This window comes from Octopus sinensis, linkage group LG7 (genome assembly GCF_006345805.1).
Source record: "Octopus sinensis linkage group LG7, ASM634580v1, whole genome shotgun sequence".
NCBI classification, from domain to species: Eukaryota; Metazoa; Mollusca; class Cephalopoda; order Octopoda; family Octopodidae; genus Octopus; species Octopus sinensis.
Genome location: NC_043003.1, coordinates 12,261,205 through 12,284,877, shown reverse-complemented (window position 1 = coordinate 12,284,877; position 23,673 = coordinate 12,261,205). Strand labels below are relative to the sequence as shown.

The following is a 23,673-nucleotide window of genomic DNA, read 5'->3' as shown; positions in this document are numbered from 1 at the left end:
TGGAGTTAATATAATTGACTAAACTCTACTCCCCCAAAATTTCAGGCCTTGTGCCTATTGTAGAAAGAAAATTAAAAATTATAGATCATATCAAAGCAATGAGCTGGCAGAATTGGGGTTGATAAAACAAGTACCAGTCATGTATTGGGATCAATGTAATTGACTTCTCAGTCAAAAACTGCTAGCCTTGTGCTAAAATTTAAAACCATTATTGTACACCATACTGACTAACAAAACTCACAAAATCTACTTTTTCACAACTAGTACAAATACTTAGCACGAATCAGTAGTATCGAGTAACAATTCATTGTTAGTTTTTGATTTTCATAAAGACATTAATATTACACAGTAATTATGCAAAAGAGTATTAATTTAAGAAACCAAATAAAATATCATTTAAACATCGTAGCAAGATCAGAGAAAAACAGAAATATTAACAAACTAAAATGTCAAATATTTGCAATATTTCTATAATTTATTATCTTATGTATAACATAAAAGAAATATAATATGTAATAAAAAGCTCCACAGCTATCAGCTAAAATATCTGACCTTTCAAATTATATATGCTAAAAGCTTGGTTATATATTACACGCAAATCTCATTTTTAATTTTTATGTTATAATATAAAATTATTTAATGGACATTTTAATAATAAATTATTTAAAAACTAAAACATTCATTTATGTTACTTTTTTTTCTTTTTATTTGTTCCAGTCATTGTACTGCAGCCATCCTGGGGCACCTCCTTGAAGGGCTTAGTTGAACAAATTAACTCTGGTGCTTATTTTTAAAGTCTGAAACTTATTCTATCAGTATCTTTTGCTGAACCACTAAGTTATGAGGATATAAACAAACCAACACTGGCTACCAAATAGTGGAGGCGGGAGGGGGGGCAAATACAAACACATGCATACCTTTTATCTTTTATTTGTTTCAGCCATTAGACTGCTTTCATGCTGGGACACCATCTTGAAGAATTTTAGTTGAAAGAATCAACCCCAGTACTTATTATTTAAGCCTGGTATTTATTCTATCATTCTCTTTTGCCAAACCAAGTTACAGGGATGTAGACAACCCAACAACAGTTGTCAAGCAGTGGTGGTGGACAAACACAGACACATGGACACACACACACACATGTGACAGGCTTCTTTCAGTTTCCGTCTACCAATTTCACTCACAAGGCTTTGGTTGGCCTAAGGTTATAGTAAAAGACACTTGTCCAAGGTGCCTTGCAGTGAGACTGAACCCAGAACTATGTTGATTGGTTGGGAATCAATCTTCTTACCACACACCCATGCTTGTGCTTCTATATATATATATATATATATATCATCATCGTTTAATGTCCGCTTTCCATGCAAGTATGGGTTGGACGATTTGACTGAGAACTGGCAAACCAGATGGCTGCACCGTGCTCCAATCTTGATTTGGCAGAGTTTCTATAGCTGGATGCCCTTCCTAACGCCAACGACTCCGAGAGTGTAGTGGGTGCTTTTACAAGCCACTGGCACGAGGGCCATTCAGGCGGTACTGGCAACGGTCACGGAAAAACCGCGTTTTTTTTTTTTTATGTGTCACCTGCACAAGTGCCAGAAAGGCTTCCACACAGTTTCCATTTACCAAATTCACTCACAAAGTATTGACTAGCACAGGAGTATAGTAAAAACAGAAGACACTTACTCAAGATGCTATGTAGAGGGAATGAACCCAAAACTACATGAGTCCAAAGCAAGCTTCTTGATCACACAGCCATATTTAATTAGTTTAGCCAAAAATTCAGTTATTCTTCTCTCTTCTGCTAAGATTATAAATCTCAGTTGGATCGACTACGATTTCTGGTTAGAATCCCAGTCGTATACTTAGTTGTGAAACGAAGTAGTTAACATAATATGTACCGGGTAATTACCATAATTAGCAGATTTAAATTATAGGTCTGAAGAGATTTTCTCCCAAGACCAAAATCATGTAAGAATATAATGTGTTATTAATATGTTGTTACTTATGAGAAATTGTATAAAGGAAAGTAAAACATTTCCACTGTCTGCCACATCACTGTAAATCCAATACAGTCTCTAATCAATAATTAAGTCTTTTTCGTGTACAGTTTTTACTTCTGATTAAATCATACCTACTCACCTGCGTATGTCACCAAACAGCACAGACGTAAGAGATTTTAATGGATTTTGAATGTCATTTCAAACCGAGGAACTGAACTATATTTCAAGAAAAATATAGAAACGCAAATCCTAAATGTTCTTTCAAATATGAAACCTAACCATATATTTTAAGAAAAAATATTTTCGTATTTTAATTAATTCATAATAACATATGATTTAAGTTGACTAAGGAAGAAATGTTTCTATAATTTTAATTAGCAAATTAACTATAACAGTGAGATTTGTAACAACTATAAGATCTTGTGGCTGCGTGGTAAGTAGCTTGCTTCCCAACCACATAGTTCCGGGCTCAGTCCCACTGCGTGGCACCTTGGGCAAGTGTCTTCTACTATAGCCTCAGGCCAACCAAAGCCTTGTGAGTGGATTTGGTAGACAGTAACTGAAAGAAGCCCGTCATATATATATATATATATATATATATATATATATTGATGTGTCTGTGTTTGTCCACCCACCATCGCTTGACAACTGATGTTGGTGGGTTTACATCTCCGTAACTAAGAGGTTTGGCAAAGGAGACTGATAGGCTTACAAGTGTAAGTCTTGGGGTTGATTTCTTTGACTAAAAAATAAAACAAAATGTGAATACTATGTCATACAAAATGTAGAGAATTCAATGAAAAACAAGTCAACTCATGTCTTGCGTCACAAGTGCATTTGCACAGAACTGGGTGCAGTTGGTTTCTACCACAGTAAGTGTTAATACTGTTAATGTCAAGATCAGTGGTTAGATCAATAGACCCATTAAGCAAAAAGATTCTAGTTTCAATCTCTCATCCAACTCAGCAATATCACACAAAGACAGTTAGTGAGAATACTGACTAAAATGTTGTGCTAACAACACATACAAGATGAGAGAATGAATTTTAAAAAAAATCTGGATAAACTCATTTAAATCAAATGTGTGTGTGTGTGTGTGTGTGTGTGTGTGTGTGAAATTTTATCTCAATATATATAGATTAATTTTAAATGGATTTTAATTTGAGGAATAACAAAGAAAAGTAAAGATCAAAATATTAAAAATCAATGAATAACACCAAGTGAAAAATCTTTCTTCACATATGAACTCATATCTGGTATGAAATAATTGGAAAAATAAATATATAATCATATTTTATCTTTTATTTGTTTCAGTCAGTAGACTGTGACCATGCTGGAGTACTGCCTTGAAGAGTTAAGTCAAACAAATTGACCTCAGAACTTTTTTTATAAGCCTGGAACTTATTTCATCAGACTCTTTTTGTCGAACCACTAAGCTATGAGGACATAAACCAACACTGGTCATCAATCGGAGGTGGGGGAGAAATTCAAACACAAAGACACACATACACACACACACACACACACCACAAAGAAATCATGCCAAAACAGACATGGAGGCCAGGTGGCACTTCAGCTGGCCAATTCCTGTCAAACCGTCCAACTCATACCAGCATGGGAAACGGATGTTACCTGATGATGAAGATAATGTATAGAACATCTTCATACACACACACATACAGAGCAGGATTCTTTCAGCTTCAGTCTAGCAAATGCACGCATAAGATTTTAGCCAGCCCAAGGCTATCGTAGAAGACACTCGTCCCATATGTCATAGTGGGACTGAACCCAGAACCATGTGGTTGGGAAGCAAACTTCTTACCACACAGCTACACTTGATATAAAATGTATTTTGTATTTATGTCTCGAGGTGGTGAAGCACGACCTTCGAACTCTAGGTCTCACCAAGGAAATGACCAGAGACCGAGACCTATGGAAGTATGCTGTGCGTGAGAAGAACCGGCAAGACCAGTGAGAACAATCAAAATCAAATCATATATCAGAAAGCAGGGGTTAAGTGACCCATCCGTTCGTGTCCGCTGTCAGCCTCGTTTGGCACCCGTGCCAGTGATACGTAAAAGCACCATTCGCTCGTGGCCGTTTGCCAGCTCTGCCTGGCCCCGTGTCGGTGGCACATAAAAGCACCATCCGTTCGTGTTCGTTGCCAGCCTGGCCTGGCCCCGTGCCGGTCACACGTAAAAGCACCGTCCGTTCGTGGCCGTTTGCCAGCTCTGTCTGGCCCCGTGTCGGTGGCACGTAAAAGCACCATCCGTTCGTGGCCGTTTGCCAGCTCTGTCTGGCCCCGTGTCAGTGGCACGTAAAAGCACCATCCGTTCGTGTCCGTTGCCAGCCTCGGCTGGCCCCCGTGCCGGTGACACGTAAAAGCACCGTCCGCTCGTGGCCGTTTGCCAGCTCTGTCTGGCAACCGTGTCGGTGGCACGTAAAAGCACCATCCGTTCGCGTCTGTTGCCAGCCTCGGCTGGCCCCCGTGCCGGTGACACGTAAAAGCACCGTCCGTTCGTGGCCGTTTGCCAGCTCTGTCTGGCCCCGTAAAAGCACCATCCGTTCGTGTCCGTTGCCAGCATCGCCTGGCCCCGTGCCGGTGACACGTAAAAGCACCATCCGTTCGTGGCCGTTCGCCAGCTCTGTCTGGCACCTGTGCAGGTGGCACGTAAAAAACACCCACTACACTCGCGGAGTGGTTGGCGTTAGGAAGGGCATCCAGCCGTAGAAACACTGCCAGATCTGACTGGGCCTGACGAAGCCTTCCAGCTTCACAGACCCCAGTTGACCCGTCCAACCCATGCTAGCATGGAAAGCAGACGCTAAACGATGATGATGATGATGATGATGAAAGTAAATAAAATTATTCTAATATATGCTTAGGTGTTTACATATGGTAAAATGTATTCTTTAGTTTGTTTCAATCATCATATCTCAAACCATGCTGGAGCACCGCCTAGTTAGAGGAGCCGTATGAATTAAAATAAACAGCGGCTATAAGCACTAAGTCATCCCCTTAGATGTCTAAATAATCTTTTAATTTAAACATGTTGATAAGATTATTTTTTTCTGACAGGACCATTAATCTTATCTTTAGAAATGCAACATCTTTTAATATTTACATCTGCTCTATGTTTCGATCAGTTTGGCTCCCTGGTCATCATCAGATGTCTTACTCCTGGTTGTGAAGAAAATTTATCAGACTGACTGTATTCAGACTAGCAACCTTTGCTTCTAATAAACTGGGAGTAAAAGGTTCCCACTGCAAATCCAGCCTGCTATTATGTATATATCCAGGAATAGACACCTGATGACAATTAGAGATTAAACTAATTAAAATACAGTGTAACTATAAATATTAGATGTATGTATTGCTGTGTGGTAAGAAGTTTGCATCTTAACCATATGGTCTTGGATTCAGTCCCACTGCACAGCACCTTAGGAAAGTGTCTTCTACTATAGCCCTGAGTTGACCAAAGCCTTGTGAGTAGATTATTATGTCTATGTGTATCTATGCTTATGTGCTTGTATTTGTCCCTACCACCACTACCACCACTTGATGGCAAATGTTGGTTTGCTATTAGCAGATCAGCAAAAACAGACTGATAGAATAAGTACTAGGCTTAAGATAATACTGATTTGCCTGACTAATCCCTTCAAGGTGGTGCCCCAGCAAGGCCGCAGTTTAATGACTGAAACAAGTAAAAAGATTTTTCAAAATGTCCTGCTTCTAAAGATTGAATAGTTTGGAATATTATCTTAATAACAACTCGTGTCAGACACTGAACCATTGCACTAAACATTTCAGTCTTGTGTCAAGGAGTGCACTCGTTACAGAGAACACTGTTTTGATAAACCAAGTTGAATCAGTAAATGTGTGACAGTACACACAGTATGCTGACAGTACACTAAGAGTAGATTTTTCCTTATTGTAGTCAAATGATGTATCAGAGACTATGGAAAGAGTGTTGATTAGTTCATTATTTACATTATTTACATCTGATGGATAGGTGTCCTCATTTTGTTTGTTGTTATCATAAAGTTTCGGCTGATGTACTCTCCAGCCTTCATCACGCGTCCTGGTGGAATTTCAAACCTGGGTTCTCATTCCTAAGGTATTTTTTTTGCTGATGCTATTATTATTATTATTATTATTATTGTTATTATTATTATTTACTTATTGAACTCGGATTCTTGGGGTTAGTAGCCTGCGTTCTTAACCACTATGCCATATACCCATAGGCAATTATGGAGTGAATTTTAGGGCTTATAAACCTAATATTTTTGTATCCTTCCTTAATACTGGTTTCCATATTTGCACTAGGTCTGCTTAGGAGGTTATTGTGTGTCCTAGCATATGTGTTGCCTCTTTTTGTGTGGTAACAACAACAAGATGAGGACACCTATCCATAATTCCTCATCTCTCAAGTATAAAACAAAATTGATTAGTTGTTGTGCTTTGATCATTGGCTTCTCTGAGCTGTGTAACTGACTTTGATGTGGTTAGAGTATTTGACTCATGGTCATAAGGTCTTGAGTTCAATCCTGGTGACACATTGTGTCCTTGAGCAAGACACTTTATATTTCATTGCATCAGTCCACTCAGCTGGTAAAAGTGAGTTGTACCTGCAATTCAAAGGGTTAGCTTTGTCACATTCTGAGTCACGCTGCATCTCTCTGAGAACTACATTAACACTTTCATTACTGTATTTATTTTGAGATGCTCTGTGTTACAAAGAATTTAGTAAAATTACTTAGTTATCATTAAACAAGTGTTAGGAACATAAATTGTGACTAAGGTTTGGTGGAAGATTTTAATTCAAAACTTATGAAAACAAAACCATTGTACTACAGAGCCAGAGCCGGTTTCAGCCAGGTTGGCAATGAAAGGGTTAAGGGTAAGCCTGTTTTGGAGTGCTCAGCTACTTTCACATTAATTTTACAAGCAGATTGTTCCAGTGATCAGATCAACTGGAACACTCATCTTCATAGCAGACTGTACCAGTAAAATTACACTGATATGCTGCATATAATGCTTACTCACTTTGCCTTTTGCATGTATACAATGTAGACAATAGTAGATGTTATTTAGTGTAAGATTCAAACCAGAAATCTGCTCAATGTAATTTGACGAATGTCTCAGTTTTGTTATTAGCTATAAAACTTTTCAAACTGCTAAAAACCTGGCTAAAATAAATTTGAAAAATAACATCTGCTACTAAGCTGGCAGGCTAATAAAAACAAGATTAAAGAATATCTGAGTTTAAAGTTTGGCCTTTATCACAAAGGTCATGTATCATTATTTATGGTTGGCTGAACCTGTTCCTCCTCTAGGAATCAAAACTGATGTTTCTTGCAACACTGTAATCAGTTCTGTGCAATCTCGATAAGTTAGAGATTGTGGGTAGGTAAGCATATGTGCAAGTGTGATTTTCTAAGTACATGCGTATGTATGAAAATACATGTGTATATGCCTAAGGGTTCATGTATGTGTACTTGCATGTGTGTAATAGGGATGCAAAGAGATAGAGTGGGAGGGTGGGCACATTCCCAAAACATGTGCATGCATGCTCATGCCTACATGCACATGCATGCATACATTCACATGTACATGGATGAATGCCAATCAAGACATGTATGAGTGTGCCAATCAAGTCTGTAAGAAACGCTTCTGTTGAAAACTAACAAGAACAAAAGTATTAAGTATGAAAATTGTAAATTGAGAAACTGAATTTAACAAAAAAGAATTACTTAAAAAATGTCTGAATGAAAATTAACTGTAAATTCTGTTTAGAACTGAGTCTGTACCCATGGGGTATTATCCACAACCCAAAGAACAGCCATGATTCACAATGTAGGGTAGCTGAATGGAGTCTAGAATTATGTAATATAATTGGAGACTACATAAGGAAACATGGAGGCGTGTGGCTTAGTGGCTAGGGTGTCAGCATCATGATCGTAAGATTGTGGTTTCGATTCCTGGACAGGGTGACGCGTTGCGTTCTTGAGCAAAACACTTCATTTCACATTGCTCCAGTCCACTCAGCTGGCAAAAATGAGTAACGCTGTGATGGACTGGCGTCCCGTCCAGCTGTGGAATGCATACACCATAGAAACTGGGAAACCGGGCCCATGAGCCTGGCTAGGCTTTAAAAGGGTGCATTTATTTTTTATTACATAAGGAAACAACTGTGCCTTTTCCAATGTGAGACACCATGACACTTATATGAAGCATCAAACTCATAATTTTGAAGTCAAACTTCAGAGACCTCACCTTTTCTACCAAAAACTTTTATTTTTGTAATGTATAATGAAAAACTTCAGAGTTTTATAAAAATCCAAGCTTAACTTTTTAGCATTCAGATTACTGCATCAAATGTAATGCTTATTAATTCACATGGTTTTAAATTAACCACACATTATCTAGAAGCTTTGACATTTCTATGACGTGGTTGTTTATTCTTTTAGAATGACATTGTGGGTTCTGAGTTCAAATTCCACCAAAGTCAACTTTGCCTTTCATCCTTTGGGGTCGATAAATTAAGTACCAGTTGTGCACTGGGGTCGATGTAATCGACTTAATCCCTTTGTCTGTCTTTATTTGTCCTCTCTATGTTTAGCCCCTTGTGGGCAATAAAGAAATAAGAATGACATTGTGGGTTGATATGGGAGGCTGAATCTGGACAGTTTGAGCATAAAACAGGTGGAATATTCGAGTTAGATATGGCTGGTTTCAATGCTAAAGAATTAAGTCAGTGTTTTCACAAGAAAACATACATTAAAAATTGGATATAAACTTATTGCAGTACACATCAGTCATAATCAAATTGAATTTCTAGAAAGAAAATAAAAAACTGCCAGTGTGATTTCCATCATACTGACTTATCTTATTAACCTACAGTAACCTGGCCTAACCTTGTTTATTATTCAGTAAAAAACATGACTGATTTATAGGCATGTATGTTTTAATTTATGTCACATATAGATGTTTATCATTCAGTATATCAAGTGATAGTATGAGTGACAGTCTCTTAGGGAGAATACTGCAGAGTAAGTCAGATGGTAACTGTCAGTAGAAAAAAACTGGCTCCATCCAATATTACAGACAACTGCTGGAGTTCTGTACTGTAGTAGCTATACTTCAGTGTTACACAGAATTTGAACTTGATGGCACAAGTCAACAAAGCTTGTATTATTAACTTCAAAAGAATTTTTTGCTGGTGACCTTTATGGACACATATATGACATGTGCCCATAAATGCCAACTTATAAGTTACAACTCTGACTCGTTTTTTTCTATAACAGACTTTGAGTTTGTGTAAATTGGCATTTACTAAGTCATTTAATAAAAATTGGTGACCCTGGTGTACACTAAATAAACTAGTTTGCAGTTATTATTCCCTAAATAAGAGTCTGATTAATTTGACAGAAAGAAAGAGATGGCAAGTGTCCTATAGTAGAATCAGTAAAACAGTTACAGGGCAGGCAACTTTCATCAGAGGTATTGTACCTCTTATGTCCCATGCAAGTGCTTATAAAATCTCATATAATAATAATAATTATCACCATTGCTTCTATCATCCTCTTTTCCATGTTTGCATGGGTTGGATCAGAAAAAAATAGTGTAGATTTTTCTATGGCTCCAAGTGCACTTCCTGTAACTAACTCTCAGATGTTTCCAGGTAAAATAATATTACAATTAGATCTTTGAAAAAGATCAACACAATGACCAGATGAGTATGATGGTGATGCTTGTTAACAAACAGCATGTAATGTCAGAAACAGTCTTTCTCTCTCTTCCTCCTCCTCCTCTCTCTCTCTCTTCACACACACACACAACACAAAGGAATAAGGATTTTAAACTGATTAAATGCACCAACTATTATATCAAAGGATCCTAAGACACTTATTCAGCAGAAACACGAGTCAGAACATAATATAAAGAAAATGGGTTTTTATTAAATATATTTTGAGGATGTGTAACTCTACTTTCTTCCTTATCATGTCTTGATACACACACACATACATGTGTGTGTGTGTGTGTGTGTATTATTCAGTAAAAATGAATATTTATATAGGTTTCATATAAATCAGTCCTGTTTCAATATTTCAGTTGAAAGTATGGAAAAAACTTAACATCACAAATCAACTTCATCTGTTTTAAAGTTACAGAATCAAACTATTAAATCACTTCAAAGAAGGAAATAACAATACATTTAAACCTCAACCATTCATCGACTTTTATTAAGTACTTTTACTCTATACACACAATGCTATTTATTGGACTTCATAAAATTTACAAGAAGCATCAATAAATCTCAAGCAAATAAAATGAAGTGCAAAAATCCACTCTTTTATTTTATTATTCTTTCAGACTGTGGCCATACTGGAACACTGCTTTTAGTTGAACAAATCGACCCCAGGACTTATTCTTAGAAAGCTTGGTACTTTATTCTATCAGTTACTTTTGATGAACCACTAAATTATGGAAACATAAACACACCAATATCGGTTGTCAAAGGTTGGGGGACAAACACCGACACAAAGACACACACACAGAAATACATAAATACACGCACACACACATATCCAAGAATATCCCTGAAAGACTTCTTTCAGTTTCTTCTCCCAAATCCACTCACAAAGCTTTGGTCAGCCTAAGGTTATAGTAGAAGACACTTGCCTAAGGTGCCTCGCTGTGGGATGGAACTCAGAACCATGTGGTTGGGAAGCAAGCTTCTTGCCACACAGCCATGCCTGTATTCCATATCTTTGTTTCTTGAATTCAATGTGGAGTGGTTATATTATGTTGTAATAGTTTATGTTTATTGTTTTGTATTCTCTTGTTTTGTGTCCTCCCTCACCTCCTCTCTCTAATGCACAAAGAGAATGAACTACAACCCCACTCCACCCCCATCAAAACACACACATGCACACACTCTCTCCTTGCATGCATTCCCAGTCACAGCCATACAACATAAATATTAAACCCAAGACTAAAAGACAGTCAGGTAGGAAAGTGACCTGGGGTAGAGAGGGCATGTCATTAAAGAGGTCATGAATGGAGATAGAAGGGGTTTGACAAATACAACTGACTGATTAACTGAATGATTAATCAAACAATTGATTAGTTAGTTAAATACCTAATCAATTGTTGAAGAATAATAAAGAAGTGAAATTGAACCAGTGTATGTGTTCATTATTGGTTTAATGACCCTTCCAAGATACAACAAAATGATGTAATATAATCCGTTACTTAGCAAAAAGCTCCATTAAAAATGAAAATGGAGAGAATGAGAACAAGATACAAGTAAGAAAAAGCTATATCTAAATACAAGGCATTTCTTTCAGTACACCAATGATTCTACCAAAATACCACCCTGGGGAATAGAATACAAGCAAAAGAACCTGATGACTCTGGTCCTCAAAATATATAAGAAATAACAACTATTATTCAAAACATTTCCAAGAGCGAAAAACAGTTGTTATGAATGGAAATTGAAACCAGATACAACGAAACATAATAATTAAAAAATTAATGGCTATTTATGAGAAAATCAAAAAAAAGTGTCACTTGAAACTTTCCACAAGAAAGAAACTTTTGTAAGCAAATTATTTGAAGAGAAGACAGGTTAGTAACTTTTTCCCTGTTATGATCACACTGATATTAAAAAAAAAAGGGTTTTATCTATTTATCTTGTGTGTGTGTAAATATATATATATGTGTTGCGTGTGTGTGTGTGTGTGTGTATATATATATATATATCATAGGCGCAGGAGCGGCTGTGTGGTAAGTAGCTTGCTAACCAGCCACATGGTTCCGGGTTCAGTCCCACTGCGTGGCATCTTGGGCAAGTGTCTTCTGCTATAGCCCCGGGCCGACCAATGTCTTGTGAGTGGATTTGGTAGACGGAAACTGAAAGAAGCCTGTCGTATATATGTATATATATATATATGTATGTGTGTGTGTGTTTGTGTGTCGGTGTTGTCCCCCTAGCATTGCTTGACAACCGATGCTGGTGTGTTTACGTCCCCGTCACTTAGCGGTTCGGCAAAAGAGACCGACAGAATACGTACTGGGCTTACAAAGAATAAGTCCCAGGGTCGATTTGCTCGACTAAAGGCGGTGCTCCAGCATGGCCGCAGTCAAATGACTGAAACAAGTAAAAGAGTAAAGAGTATATGCATATGCATCTGTATGCATATAAAAATATGCACATTTAAAGCTCTATGATTCCCATCAAACATGACTGACACTGCTTGTATGATGATCTTTGCAATCAGCATGGAATGTCAAGACAAGGCAACATGAATACACACACATACACATCTATAACAAGCTTCTTTCAGTTTCCACACACATACACATATACAGGGTGCAGCAGAAATAACACCCTTTTTGCATTTAATAACTTTTATAGTATATAAATGTTTATCAAGTAATTTTTTATTGAACACAAATTAATTGCATTACTTAAAGAAACGAATAATAAACTAATGAAAAATACCGCAAAAAAAAAACTCCATTAGAAACTAGAAAACTCAAAAACAAAAGGGTGTTATTTCTGCTGCACCCTGTTGCATTTTGATACATTAAACAGGCACAAACTCCTTTAAGTCTTGCATTTTGATACATATTTATTGCTCTCCCATCTCACAACTCATACCAGTTTTCAATCCATTACATTTCCCCTAACAACCAATGTGTTGCTAACACTGCCTCTCTCATATTCTTTTCTACTCTAGGCACAAAGCCTGAAACTTTTGGGGAAGGGGTCAGTCGATTAGATCGACCCCCAGTATGCAACTGGTACCTAATTTATTGACCCCAAAAGATGAAAGGCAAAGTTGACCTCTAACTCCTTTCCTATCACCCTTAACATCACCCATTTTTTCTGCTCTCTCTCTCACACACACACACACAATAACACATCTCAATTGCAATCCCATTCAGCAACAGATGCTGTCTTTTTCTGCTCAGAACTCCAACTTGTAACTATCACTTTTTCCTCCTCTGCCACCTCTCCTACCACCCTATCATTTTGTTTCCTCTCCATGACACTCATACGCACTCTTCTCTTTCACACTCATCGGACCCATAACTGAAAAGAACAGATGTTATGTATAGAGAAGACTCCTTAGTGTACACAGTAAAAGGTAATCTCTCCAATGCTGGGAACATAAAAAATATGTACCAGGGCACGTAAAACAGCTGGAACTTGAATAGAGACAATGAAGAGCAAAGAGAATACTTTTGTTCTGCCAAAGATATGACAACCTATCTAGAGCTGGAGCTAAGGTAAAATGTATGGTGTACACTCTGTGAAAGAGTTGATGTTAAGGAAAGCATTTAGTTGGAGGAATGGCATTAAGCTATAAACAATTCCACAATAATATATTCATCTAACCCATGCAAGCATGGAAAAACAGATGTAAAACAAATACATGACTTAAAGGAGTGTGTGTCTGTTTAACGTATTTCGTGGAATCAGATAATCAGCAGAAGGCCAATTCTTCATCAGAATCAAAAAAGAAAAAAACACTATTCTTATGGGACAAAAGATAATAAATAAAAAGGAGGAAGACTAAAGAATTAAAATAATAGATGTTTTGGAGGAAATGCTGAGTGATAAGATACAATGTTTAAAAAGAAATAGGTTCCTGATTCTTAGGGTTAAAATGCTCTGAATTTAAAATCTCTTAGAAACCCCTTAGTTCTTTCTTGGTTAATTATTATTACTAAGGTAGCAAACTAGCAGAATTGGTAACACACTGGACAAACTTCTTAGTGGCATTTTTTCTGACTCTTGATGTTCTGAGTTCAAATGCTGCTGAGGTAAACTTGGTCTTTCATCCTTTTGGGGTTGGTAAAATAAGTAATAATTGAGCAATGGGGATCCATGTAATGAACTCATCCATACCTTCAAAATTGCTGGCCTTGTGCCAAAACTAGAAAGAATTATTATTACTAAATACATTGGTGAGTTAGTTAATCTCAGAGAGAGAGAGAGAATGAAAAATATAAGTTAACATCTACAAGTGTAGACTATCTAAACTGGAAATGAAAAAAAAAAAAAACTATATGATAAGAAAAGAAAAGCTATTGTAAGGAAGATGTGACGTAAAGAGAACTACTTCCGTGAAATAAGTTTTCAAAACAATGGTGAAACTAGAGAAAGAGAGACAGACAGACTGACAGTTATAATATAATCAATGATAGGATACATAGACATTTTCATGCCTGTGTGTGCTGTGTGTGCTTATAAATGCATACCAATACACACACACACACACACTCACACAAAGTACTGTAGAATGAAAGGCAATGAAGTTTAGCTGAATGGTTTCAGTATCTAAGTGTATTTTTTCCCCCACTATATTCATGTATCTAGGAAAGGAATGAACAATACATCTTCCATTTCTTTTTCAGCTAAATTCAACATGTTCAATTATTCATTGATGGGGATATTAAATAATTTTAACTATTTACTGAGCAAGTTTGTGGGATATTTCCAGGCGTATGGTGGTTGTAGCAGGGCTTCAAAAGATATTTATTCAACATGAAAAAAATAATCACTTTATTTCCATCTATAGAAAAAAGAAATTATCAAGACAGTATACCTTATAAAAATCCTTAATTTCAACTGATTCTAAGAACCAGACCAATTTAAATTAGTTGTAGTTCAGATCAGCCTAGCTGTAGTTTTCACTTGGCTATTTAATTCCAATTATTACATACATCAGAAAAGGAAATTTTTTCTTTTTCAGAAAACTTCTGTTTGTATTTTTGCCAACTTTTTACAAAACAATAAGTTTAAAAGAAAAGAAATTAATAAAACAATATAATTAAGTAGAAGATACATATTCAAGTAAATTCATATGAAATACTTTTGAGAGGAAAATACACACACAGACAGAGACACACACACACACACACATGTATATAGTATGTATGTTCTCAAAGAGAGATAGATGAAACAAAATATATTTTGTTGGACTAATAACTAGGGATTAAATGTTTAATAACCCTCAGATTCATCTTTGGGTTCTTTATTCTAAGTTGCCAGACACAGCTTATCTTTTTTAAAACTTGTGGATCTCCACTGCCTGGGACACACTCACAAACACAATACATATATTTTATATGTAGATATACTCTCACACATGTATTTAGTTAAAAAGAGATATATAAGAAACATAATTATGAATATGTACAAACAAAAGGAAAAGTTTGAGGAGAGCAATTTTATAAGATATAGATATGAATATGTAATTTCCAATCAAAAAGAAGCAAGAACTCTGCATAACTGAGTGAACTGGTGGTGTATGTGTGGGTGAGAGTTACATGCACACATATATTTGAGTTAGTGTGTGTATGTGTGCATGCATTCGTGTGTTATCCTATAAAGAAGAGTTATAGAAATTATGAAAATAAATATATTTTTTTGAAAGATTTCTCCACCCCTTACCTGTAGAGCTTGCAATCTTTTAGAACTACGTCGTGGTAATGTTTGATTGTAGTAATATAAGTAGCTATAACGACTGCGATCCATCCTTGATGAAGAAAATGGAAGATTCAGAGTAGCCGTCCAGGTCCTCAGAACTCCAGCCTTTGCAGGAACAGGGGGAGTTGGCATGGTTGAAATGGCCTATGCTATAGCTTCACTATAAATCTCTGTTTAACAGATGTGTTTTTCTTTCTCTTTCCCTCTCTCTCTCTCTCTCTCTGTCTCTCTCACTCCCCCTTCCTATCCCACATTTTAATTCCAATAAACACTACCACAGCATAAGCTACTGTCAGATGCTAACTGATGCCTTCAGAGGAAACCTTAGCAGCTAATTGAAAACGAGTGGCAGTGACTACCCTGCTTGTTCATTCAGGCACACTAGCTGATACGTCTGCACTTATAACAATCACAAATCACTATACACACACACATATACATATGCATATACATATGCACATACATAGACATAACTGATTTTGTATATATGTATGTACGCATTTATATAGAAACATGCACACATAAGTATGTATGTGTATGATATATATATATATATATATATATATACACACATACAAAGATACATATATATGTAAACACACACATAATATATATATACATACATATACACATATATATATATATAAACACACACACATGTATAAATATATACATATATATATGTATACATGTATACATGTATATATATATATATAAACACACACACATGTATAAATATATACATATATATATGTATACATGTATACATGTATACATATATATATATATATATATATATATATATATATATATATATATATCAAAAGGATGCATTATAATACTATTCCACAGCCATACCAACAATCCAATAATATTATATATATATATATATATATATATATATAATATATATATATATATATATATATATATTGATATATGTATTTGTGTTTGTCTCCCCACCATCGCTTGACAACCAACATTGGTGTGTTTACACCCCTGTAACTTAGCAGTTCGGCAAAAGAGACTGATAGAATAAGCACTAAGCTTACAAAGAGTAAGTCCTGGGGTTGATGTTTTCAACTAAAGGTGGTGCTCCAGCATGGTCACAGTCAAATGACTGAAACAAGTAAAAGAATATATATATAGGCGCAGGAGTGGCTATGTGGTAAGTAGCTTGCTAACCATCCACATGGTTCCGGGTTCAGTCCCACTGCGTGGCATCTTGGGCAAGTGTCTTCTGCTACAGCCCCGGGCCGACCAATGCCTTGTGAGTGGATTTGGTAGACGGAAACTGAAAGAAGCCTGTCGTATATATGTTTATATATATGTGTGTGTGTGTGTTTGTGTGTCTGTGTTTGTCCCCCTAGCATTGCTTGACAACCGATGCTGGTATGTTTACGTCCCCGTCACTTAGCGGTTCGGCAAAAGAGACCGACAGAATAAGTACTGGGTTTACAAAGAATAAGTCCTGGGGTCGATTTGCTCGACTAAAGGCGGTGCTTCAGCATGGCCGCAGTTAAATGACTGAAACAAGTAAGAGTAAAAGAGTAAAAGAGTATATATATATATATATATATATATATATTATATATATATATATATACACACACACACACAAGCACATATATATATATACATATATATACATATATATATCATCATCATCATCATCGTTTAACGTCCGTTTTCCGCACTAGCACGGGTTGGACGGTTCGACCAGGGTCTGGGAAGCCAGGGCTGCACCAGGCTCCAGTCTCATCTGGCAGTGTTTCTACAGCTGGATGCCCTTCCTAACACCAACCACTTCGCGGGTGTAGTGGGTGCTTTTTACGTGCTACCTGCACAGGTGCCAGGAGGGTCTGGCATCGGCCACGATCGGCTGGTGCTTTTAACGTGCCACCGGCACGGAAGCCAGCCAAGGCGGCGCTGGCACTGGCCACGTTTGGATGGTGCTTTTTATGTGCCACCAGCACAGAAGCCAGTCGAGGCGGCGCTGGCATCGGCCACGTTCAGATGGTGTTTTTAATGTGCCACCAGCACAGGTATCACAACTACTATTTCCATTGATATTTGTTTCGATGTTCATGTACATGCACTTGACTCAACAGGTCTCCTCAAGCACAGCGAGATGTTCCGGGATCCAAGGTACTTTGAATGGGCAGGGGCTATGCAGAACTGGTGCCGGGAGATTCCCGGGCCTTTGTAGCCACAGCACATCTCCAGAGATCTCGGTCCTTCACCATTGCCTCAGTGAGGCCCAACACTCTGAGGTCATGCTTGACTACCTCATCCCATGTCTTCCTGGGTCTACCTCTCCCCCTGATTCCTTCAACTGTTTGGGAGCGGCACTTCTTCACACATCTCTCCTCATCCATCCGCAGCACATGACCATAACATCGCAAGCGTCGCTCTTGCATACCACATCTGATGCGTCTTATGTCTAGCATTTCTCTCAGGGTGCTTAAACTCTGTCGTGCATTCACACTGACATTACACATCCAGCGGATCATGCTAACTTCCTTTCTTTCAAGTCTACGCATGTCCTCTGCAGTCACGGCCCATGTTTCACTACCGTGAAGCATGGCAGTTCGCACATATGCATCATACAATCTACCTTTCACTCTGAGTGAAAGACCCTTTGTCGCCAGTAGGGGTAGGAGCTTTCTAAACTTTGCCCAGGCTATTCGTATTCTAGTGGTGACACTCTCTGAGCATCCACCTCTACTACTAACTTGGTCACCCAGGTAGCGGAAACTATCAACTACTTCTAGTTTCTCCCCCTGGAGTGTGATGGAATCTGTTTTCTGAGTATTTGTGGTGTCTATTGTCCCTGTGCATCTGCCGCACATGAAAGCTATCTTATCAGTTAATTTCCCTTTGATGTTGCTGCACCTGTTATGTGTCCATAGCTTACACTGGGTGCATCTTATGGAGTTTCTACCTACACCTTTCCTACAGATTGAGCAGGGCCACCTGCCCGATGGGGTGTGTGCTGAGTTCGCCTTTCTGCTTACTATAACTTTGGTCTTCGCTACATTTACTCTAAGGCCCTTTGATTCTAACCCTTGTTTCCACACCCGAAATTTCTTTTCTAGTTCCGGTAGTGATTCTGCTATGAGAGCCAGGTCATCAGCATCGAGGAGCTCCCAGGGGCAACCTGTTTTGAATTCCTCTGTTATTGCCTGGAGGACTATGATGAATAAAAGGGGACTGAGGGCTGAGCCTTGGTGTACAGCTACTTCTACCCGGAATTCTTCACTATATTCATTGCCAATCCTAACCTTGCTGACAGCCTCTCTGTATAGAGCCTGTACAGCCCTTATTAGACATTCGTCAATCTCCAGTTTCCGCATCGACCACCAGATAAGGGATCGGGGAACCCTGTCAAAGGCTTTCTCCAAGTCCACAAAAGCTATGTAGAGGGGTTTATCTTTAGCTAGGTACTTCTCCTGCAGTTGTCGGACCAGGAATATAGCATCAGTGGTGCTTCTACCCGGCACAAAACCGAACTGCATCTCATCTAAGCAAATTCTCTTCCTAATGAGATGGGTTATGACCCTCTCTGTGACCTTCATCACCTCATCCAACAGTTTAATACCCCTGTAGTTATTTCTATCTAGAGCATCACCCTTACCCTTGTAGCAGTTGACTATGGTGCTGCCACGCTAGTCATTGGGTATGACTCCATTATGAACTACCTGGTTTACAATGCGGGTGACTAGGCCCACATAGCCAGCTGTTTTAAGCATCTCAGCAGTAATTCCTGATGGGCCGGGGGCTTTACCCGGTTTCATATCCTTAATTGCTTTATCTACTAGGGAGCCATCTATTCGGATAGCTGGTCCCTCTACTGGGTCAACATTTGGCAGGCTCTCCTCCTCCGATTCATTCTCCACGTTCAGCAGTCTTTCATAATGGCTTCTCCAAGCATCTTTCTTTTCACCAACATTAAAAGCAAGTGCCCCATCATCCATGCGGACAAATTTCTCTCCTGTAACATCACTATTTTCTCTCACACACTGTCTAGCAATCCGAAATACATATATATATATATATATACACACACACATACATTCACATGTATATACACTTTTTTTATTATTTTTAATCAGCAGAAAGTCACAAAAGTAACTCAGGGCCAAGAGTTTCGTGCATGCATGGCTCTTTTCAAACTATGTATTGACTTCTATTTCATTTGCATGTTCTATCAAACCTTTGTCAATATTAAATATATACATATAAAGCGGCTAGCTGACAGAATCATCATCTAACTTTATGTTCTGAGTTCAAATTCCACCAAGGTCGACTTTGCCTTTCATCCTTTCAGGGTCAACAAATTAAGTACCAGTTGCAGTCAATCTAATTGACTGGTCCCTCCCCCAAAATTTCAGGCCTTGTGCCTAGAGTAGAAAAGAATATTACATATACATAATTAATAATATTCATATGAGTTTTGTGTGTGGCATTTGAGTATTACCATATATGTATATTCACACACAGACTCTCACTCTCTCTCTCACACACACTCTCTCTCACTCACTCTCTCTCTCACACACACACTCTCTTTCACTCACTCTCTCACACACACATTTACACAAATGCTTATGTATAAATGTATAGAAATATCATTTAATGCCCACTTTTCCATGCTTGCATGTGTCTCACAGAGTTTGTCAAGACAGATTTTCTACATCCAGATGCCCTCCCTATTGCCAACCCTCGCATGTTTCCAAGGAAACCAATATTTCCCTATGGCCAGACATACTGGAAATGAATGACACTGCTTGTAGGACAGTGATAGTCATTTACAACTATTACATGGTATCAAGACAAGGAGATACAAAAACACACATATGCAAATATACATATATATGTTAAATAAAATGAGACAACAAAAACAAGACTGTGTGGAATTTATAGGACATTTATGAAGAGAAAGGTAGTCTTACAGCTGTTTCTTGAATATTAGGGATATCCCTTCAACAGAAATGATATGAAAGAGTTAACTAAGAGGGAAATAGTACATTTCAATATAAGGAGTTATTTTGGAAAAGGATGGTTATAGGAAGTATAAAAATAAAAGTGAAAATATATGTAGGATGTTACAGTTGCAGGTCAATTATCCAAGGAAGATGCTGTGTAGAATGGGTAGTAATGCTTCTTGTCCATGGAGGCTAAGCTTCTGATTCCTTTTGAATGTTGGGGCTCACAGAGACAAAGTGGCTGAGTCCCTTTCAAGCACTGGGCCTAACAGAGGCAAAGTGGATGAGTTTATTTTGAGCATTTGGCCTCAGGGAGGCAAAGTAGCTGAGTTCCTTTCGAATGTTGGGCCTCATGAAGGCATTGACTGAGACCTTTGGCATTATGTCGTGCTTGAGAAGAAAACTCATCAAGCCAAGCAAAATTGCAATCATGGTAGATACTGGTGTTATGCAAAAGCACCCATTACACTCTGCAAAGTGGTTGGTGCTAGGAAGGGCATCCAGCCGTAGAAAACCATGCCTTCCAGCTTACTAGCCCTGGTCAAACCATCCAACCCATGGACAACGGCCAATAAATTATGATGATGATGGTGATATATATATTAGAGAGAGAGAGAGAGATACACGATGGCTGTCCACTCATGCCCAAGGAAGACCATTGCTGACCTTCAGGAACATTGTGCGCTCTAGGACTAACTTATATTTTGCATTTGCAGCTCTGTTGGTGGCTAATGAGCCCTGCTCTTGACAAACATACACAACTGCAAACATTGCAAACCAAGCTTTCCCCATACACCAGCAGTGTGCTGTCGAGCAGCACACTTAAATTCTTCATGCAGAATACGTATTCTCTTAAAGGTGTTGACCTCCTCCTTAACCTTTTTCCTCCATCTGTGGTGATGATAGGCACTGCTTTCCCAGTCAGTCTCCTGCATATCACAGGCCCTTAAAGAGGACTTGATACAGTCCTTAAATAGCAGCCTTGGTTTCTGCCAGAGTTTTTTTCCATTAACAAGTTCCCCTTATAGCATCTGTTTAGGGATCCTGCTATCCTTCATTCTAATAAGTTACACTGGCACAAGCACCAGTCCAACTTACCTGGTGCTTGTACACCATTGCCTCAATACTCAAGGTATAAGCTGTCTTCAGGACCTGTGTCTGTAGTTTTTAAGGTTCAACCAACATTCAGAATGTGTCTCAGGCATCTTTGATGAAAGTGTTCCAGGATCCTTACATGATGTTTGTAAAGGGTCCATGTCTCACATGAATAAAGGAATGATGCACGGTACACAGCAACTTTTGTTTGCTTTGTGATGCCATGCTGGGACCAGACATGAGACTAAAGAGACTGGAAGGAATCAGTTGCTCTCTGCAGCCTGAAAGATATTTCATCATCCAGAGAGCAAGAATGGCTGAGTATGCTGCCCAAGCAGACAAACTTGTCTACCACTTTCAGAATTGTTCCTTCAACCAAGATAGTTGGTTCCACATATGGATTTCCTGGTGCAGGCTGAAACATTACAACAGTCTTGTCCAGGTTAATGCCAAGTCCAAATGCCATGCAAGAAGCAGAAATATGATTCAGAAGTATTTGCATGTCATCCACTGTATGAGTGACTAAGTCACAGTCATCTGCATAAAGGAGGTCACAAATAAGAGACTGGAAAACTTTTGAATTGGCAGCAAATCGGCTCAGATTAAAGAGACAGCCAGAAGATTGATACCTGACATATATTCCCAGAGAGCTAACCTTAGCAAAAGCATGAGTAAAAGCAGCAGCAAAGTACAAAGAAAAGAGAGTTGCGGCAAGAATGTCACCCTGCATGACACCATTCTCTACAGGAATGGGTTCCGCCATGCTACCACCAACATTGACCCAAACCTCCATCCCATCATGAAGTAATTTAATTATAGATACACAGACATCCAAGTTTGCCAAGTATTTTCCATGGCAAATATCAAAGGCCTTGGTTAAATCAATGACTACCTGGACAAGATCCATATTATGCTCATAGCACTTCTCCTGCATCTGTCTTGCTGTGAAAATCATATCCATTGTCCCTCTATGCTAGAACTTTCTCTTAGCTAAATACTTTTCCTGTTGTCATCTCACTAGGAAAATAGTACCTCATTCTGACACAAAATGCAACTGTATCTCGTCTATGCTAAACAATTTCCTAATTATTTCTTTCCACAACTTTCATACCTTGGTCTAACCATTTGATACCCCTCTAGTTGCATGACTTAGTGGTTAGAGCATCAGATTCACAATCATAACGAAGGGGATTCGATACCTGAACCAGGCTGTGTGTTGTGTTCTTGAGCAAGACACTTTATTTCATGTTGCTCCAGTTCACTCAGCTGTAGAAATGGATTGAGACATCACTGGTGCCTAACAGTACTGGCCTTTGCCTTTCCCTTGGATAACATTTGTGGCATAGAACGAGGAGGCTGGTCTACATGGGCAGCTGCTGGTCTTCCATAAATAACCTTGCCCAGACTTGTGCCTTGGAGGGGAACTTTCTAGGTGCAATCCCATGGTCATTCATGATTGAACAGGGTCCTTATTAGTTGCACCCCCCAACAGGTCTCCTTTGCTCTTGCAGTTAATGATATTGCTAACATAAATTTTGGGTACAACACCCACTTGTTTAACTGGCTTCTCTATTTGAATAAAAAGATCACACCCTACTTTACTAGATGTTTTCCAAAACTTAGCAACTGTCCTTGGGAGACCAGTTGCCTTCTTTACCTTCATACCCTTCATCACATTATCATACTGCTCTCTTCCTTTTGACTGTTAATTTAGGATATTTGTAAGGGATGAAGCAATTTGGGGCAAAAAATTTAGGACAGTAAAAGATTCAGTTTCTGCACTACAGTATTAATATGGAATGAATCATTAAAAATAATTATATATATATATATATATATATATATATATATATATTATATATATATATATATATATATATATATCATCATCATCATCATCATCATCAACATCATCGTTTAACGTCCGTTCTCCATGCTAGCATGGGTTGGACGGTTCGACCGGGGATCTGGGAAGCCAGAAGGCTGCACCAGGCTCCAGTCTTATCTGGCAATGTTTCTACAGCTGGATGCCCTTCCTAACGCCAACCACTCCGTGAGTGTAGTGGGTGCTTTTTACGTGCC

General features: G+C 38.2%; 1 protein-coding gene across 12 annotated transcripts in view; it reads right to left on the bottom strand.

Annotated features, from left to right (window-relative positions):
* Nucleotides 1–23,673, bottom strand: part of LOC115213920 (liprin-beta-1) — a 488,566-nt gene that overhangs the window by 353,204 nt on the left and 111,689 nt on the right. The window contains exon 1 of one of the 12 annotated variants that reach the window (XM_036504525.1): nt 15,476–15,816. The exons of the other annotated variants lie outside the window; for them this stretch is intronic. Within the exon in view, the coding sequence (XP_036360418.1) occupies nt 15,476–15,643 (168 nt within the window). The 5' untranslated portion in view covers nt 15,644–15,816. Of the gene's footprint in view, nt 1–15,475; nt 15,817–23,673 lie in introns of those variants that run through there. 12 annotated transcript variants of the gene reach the window in all.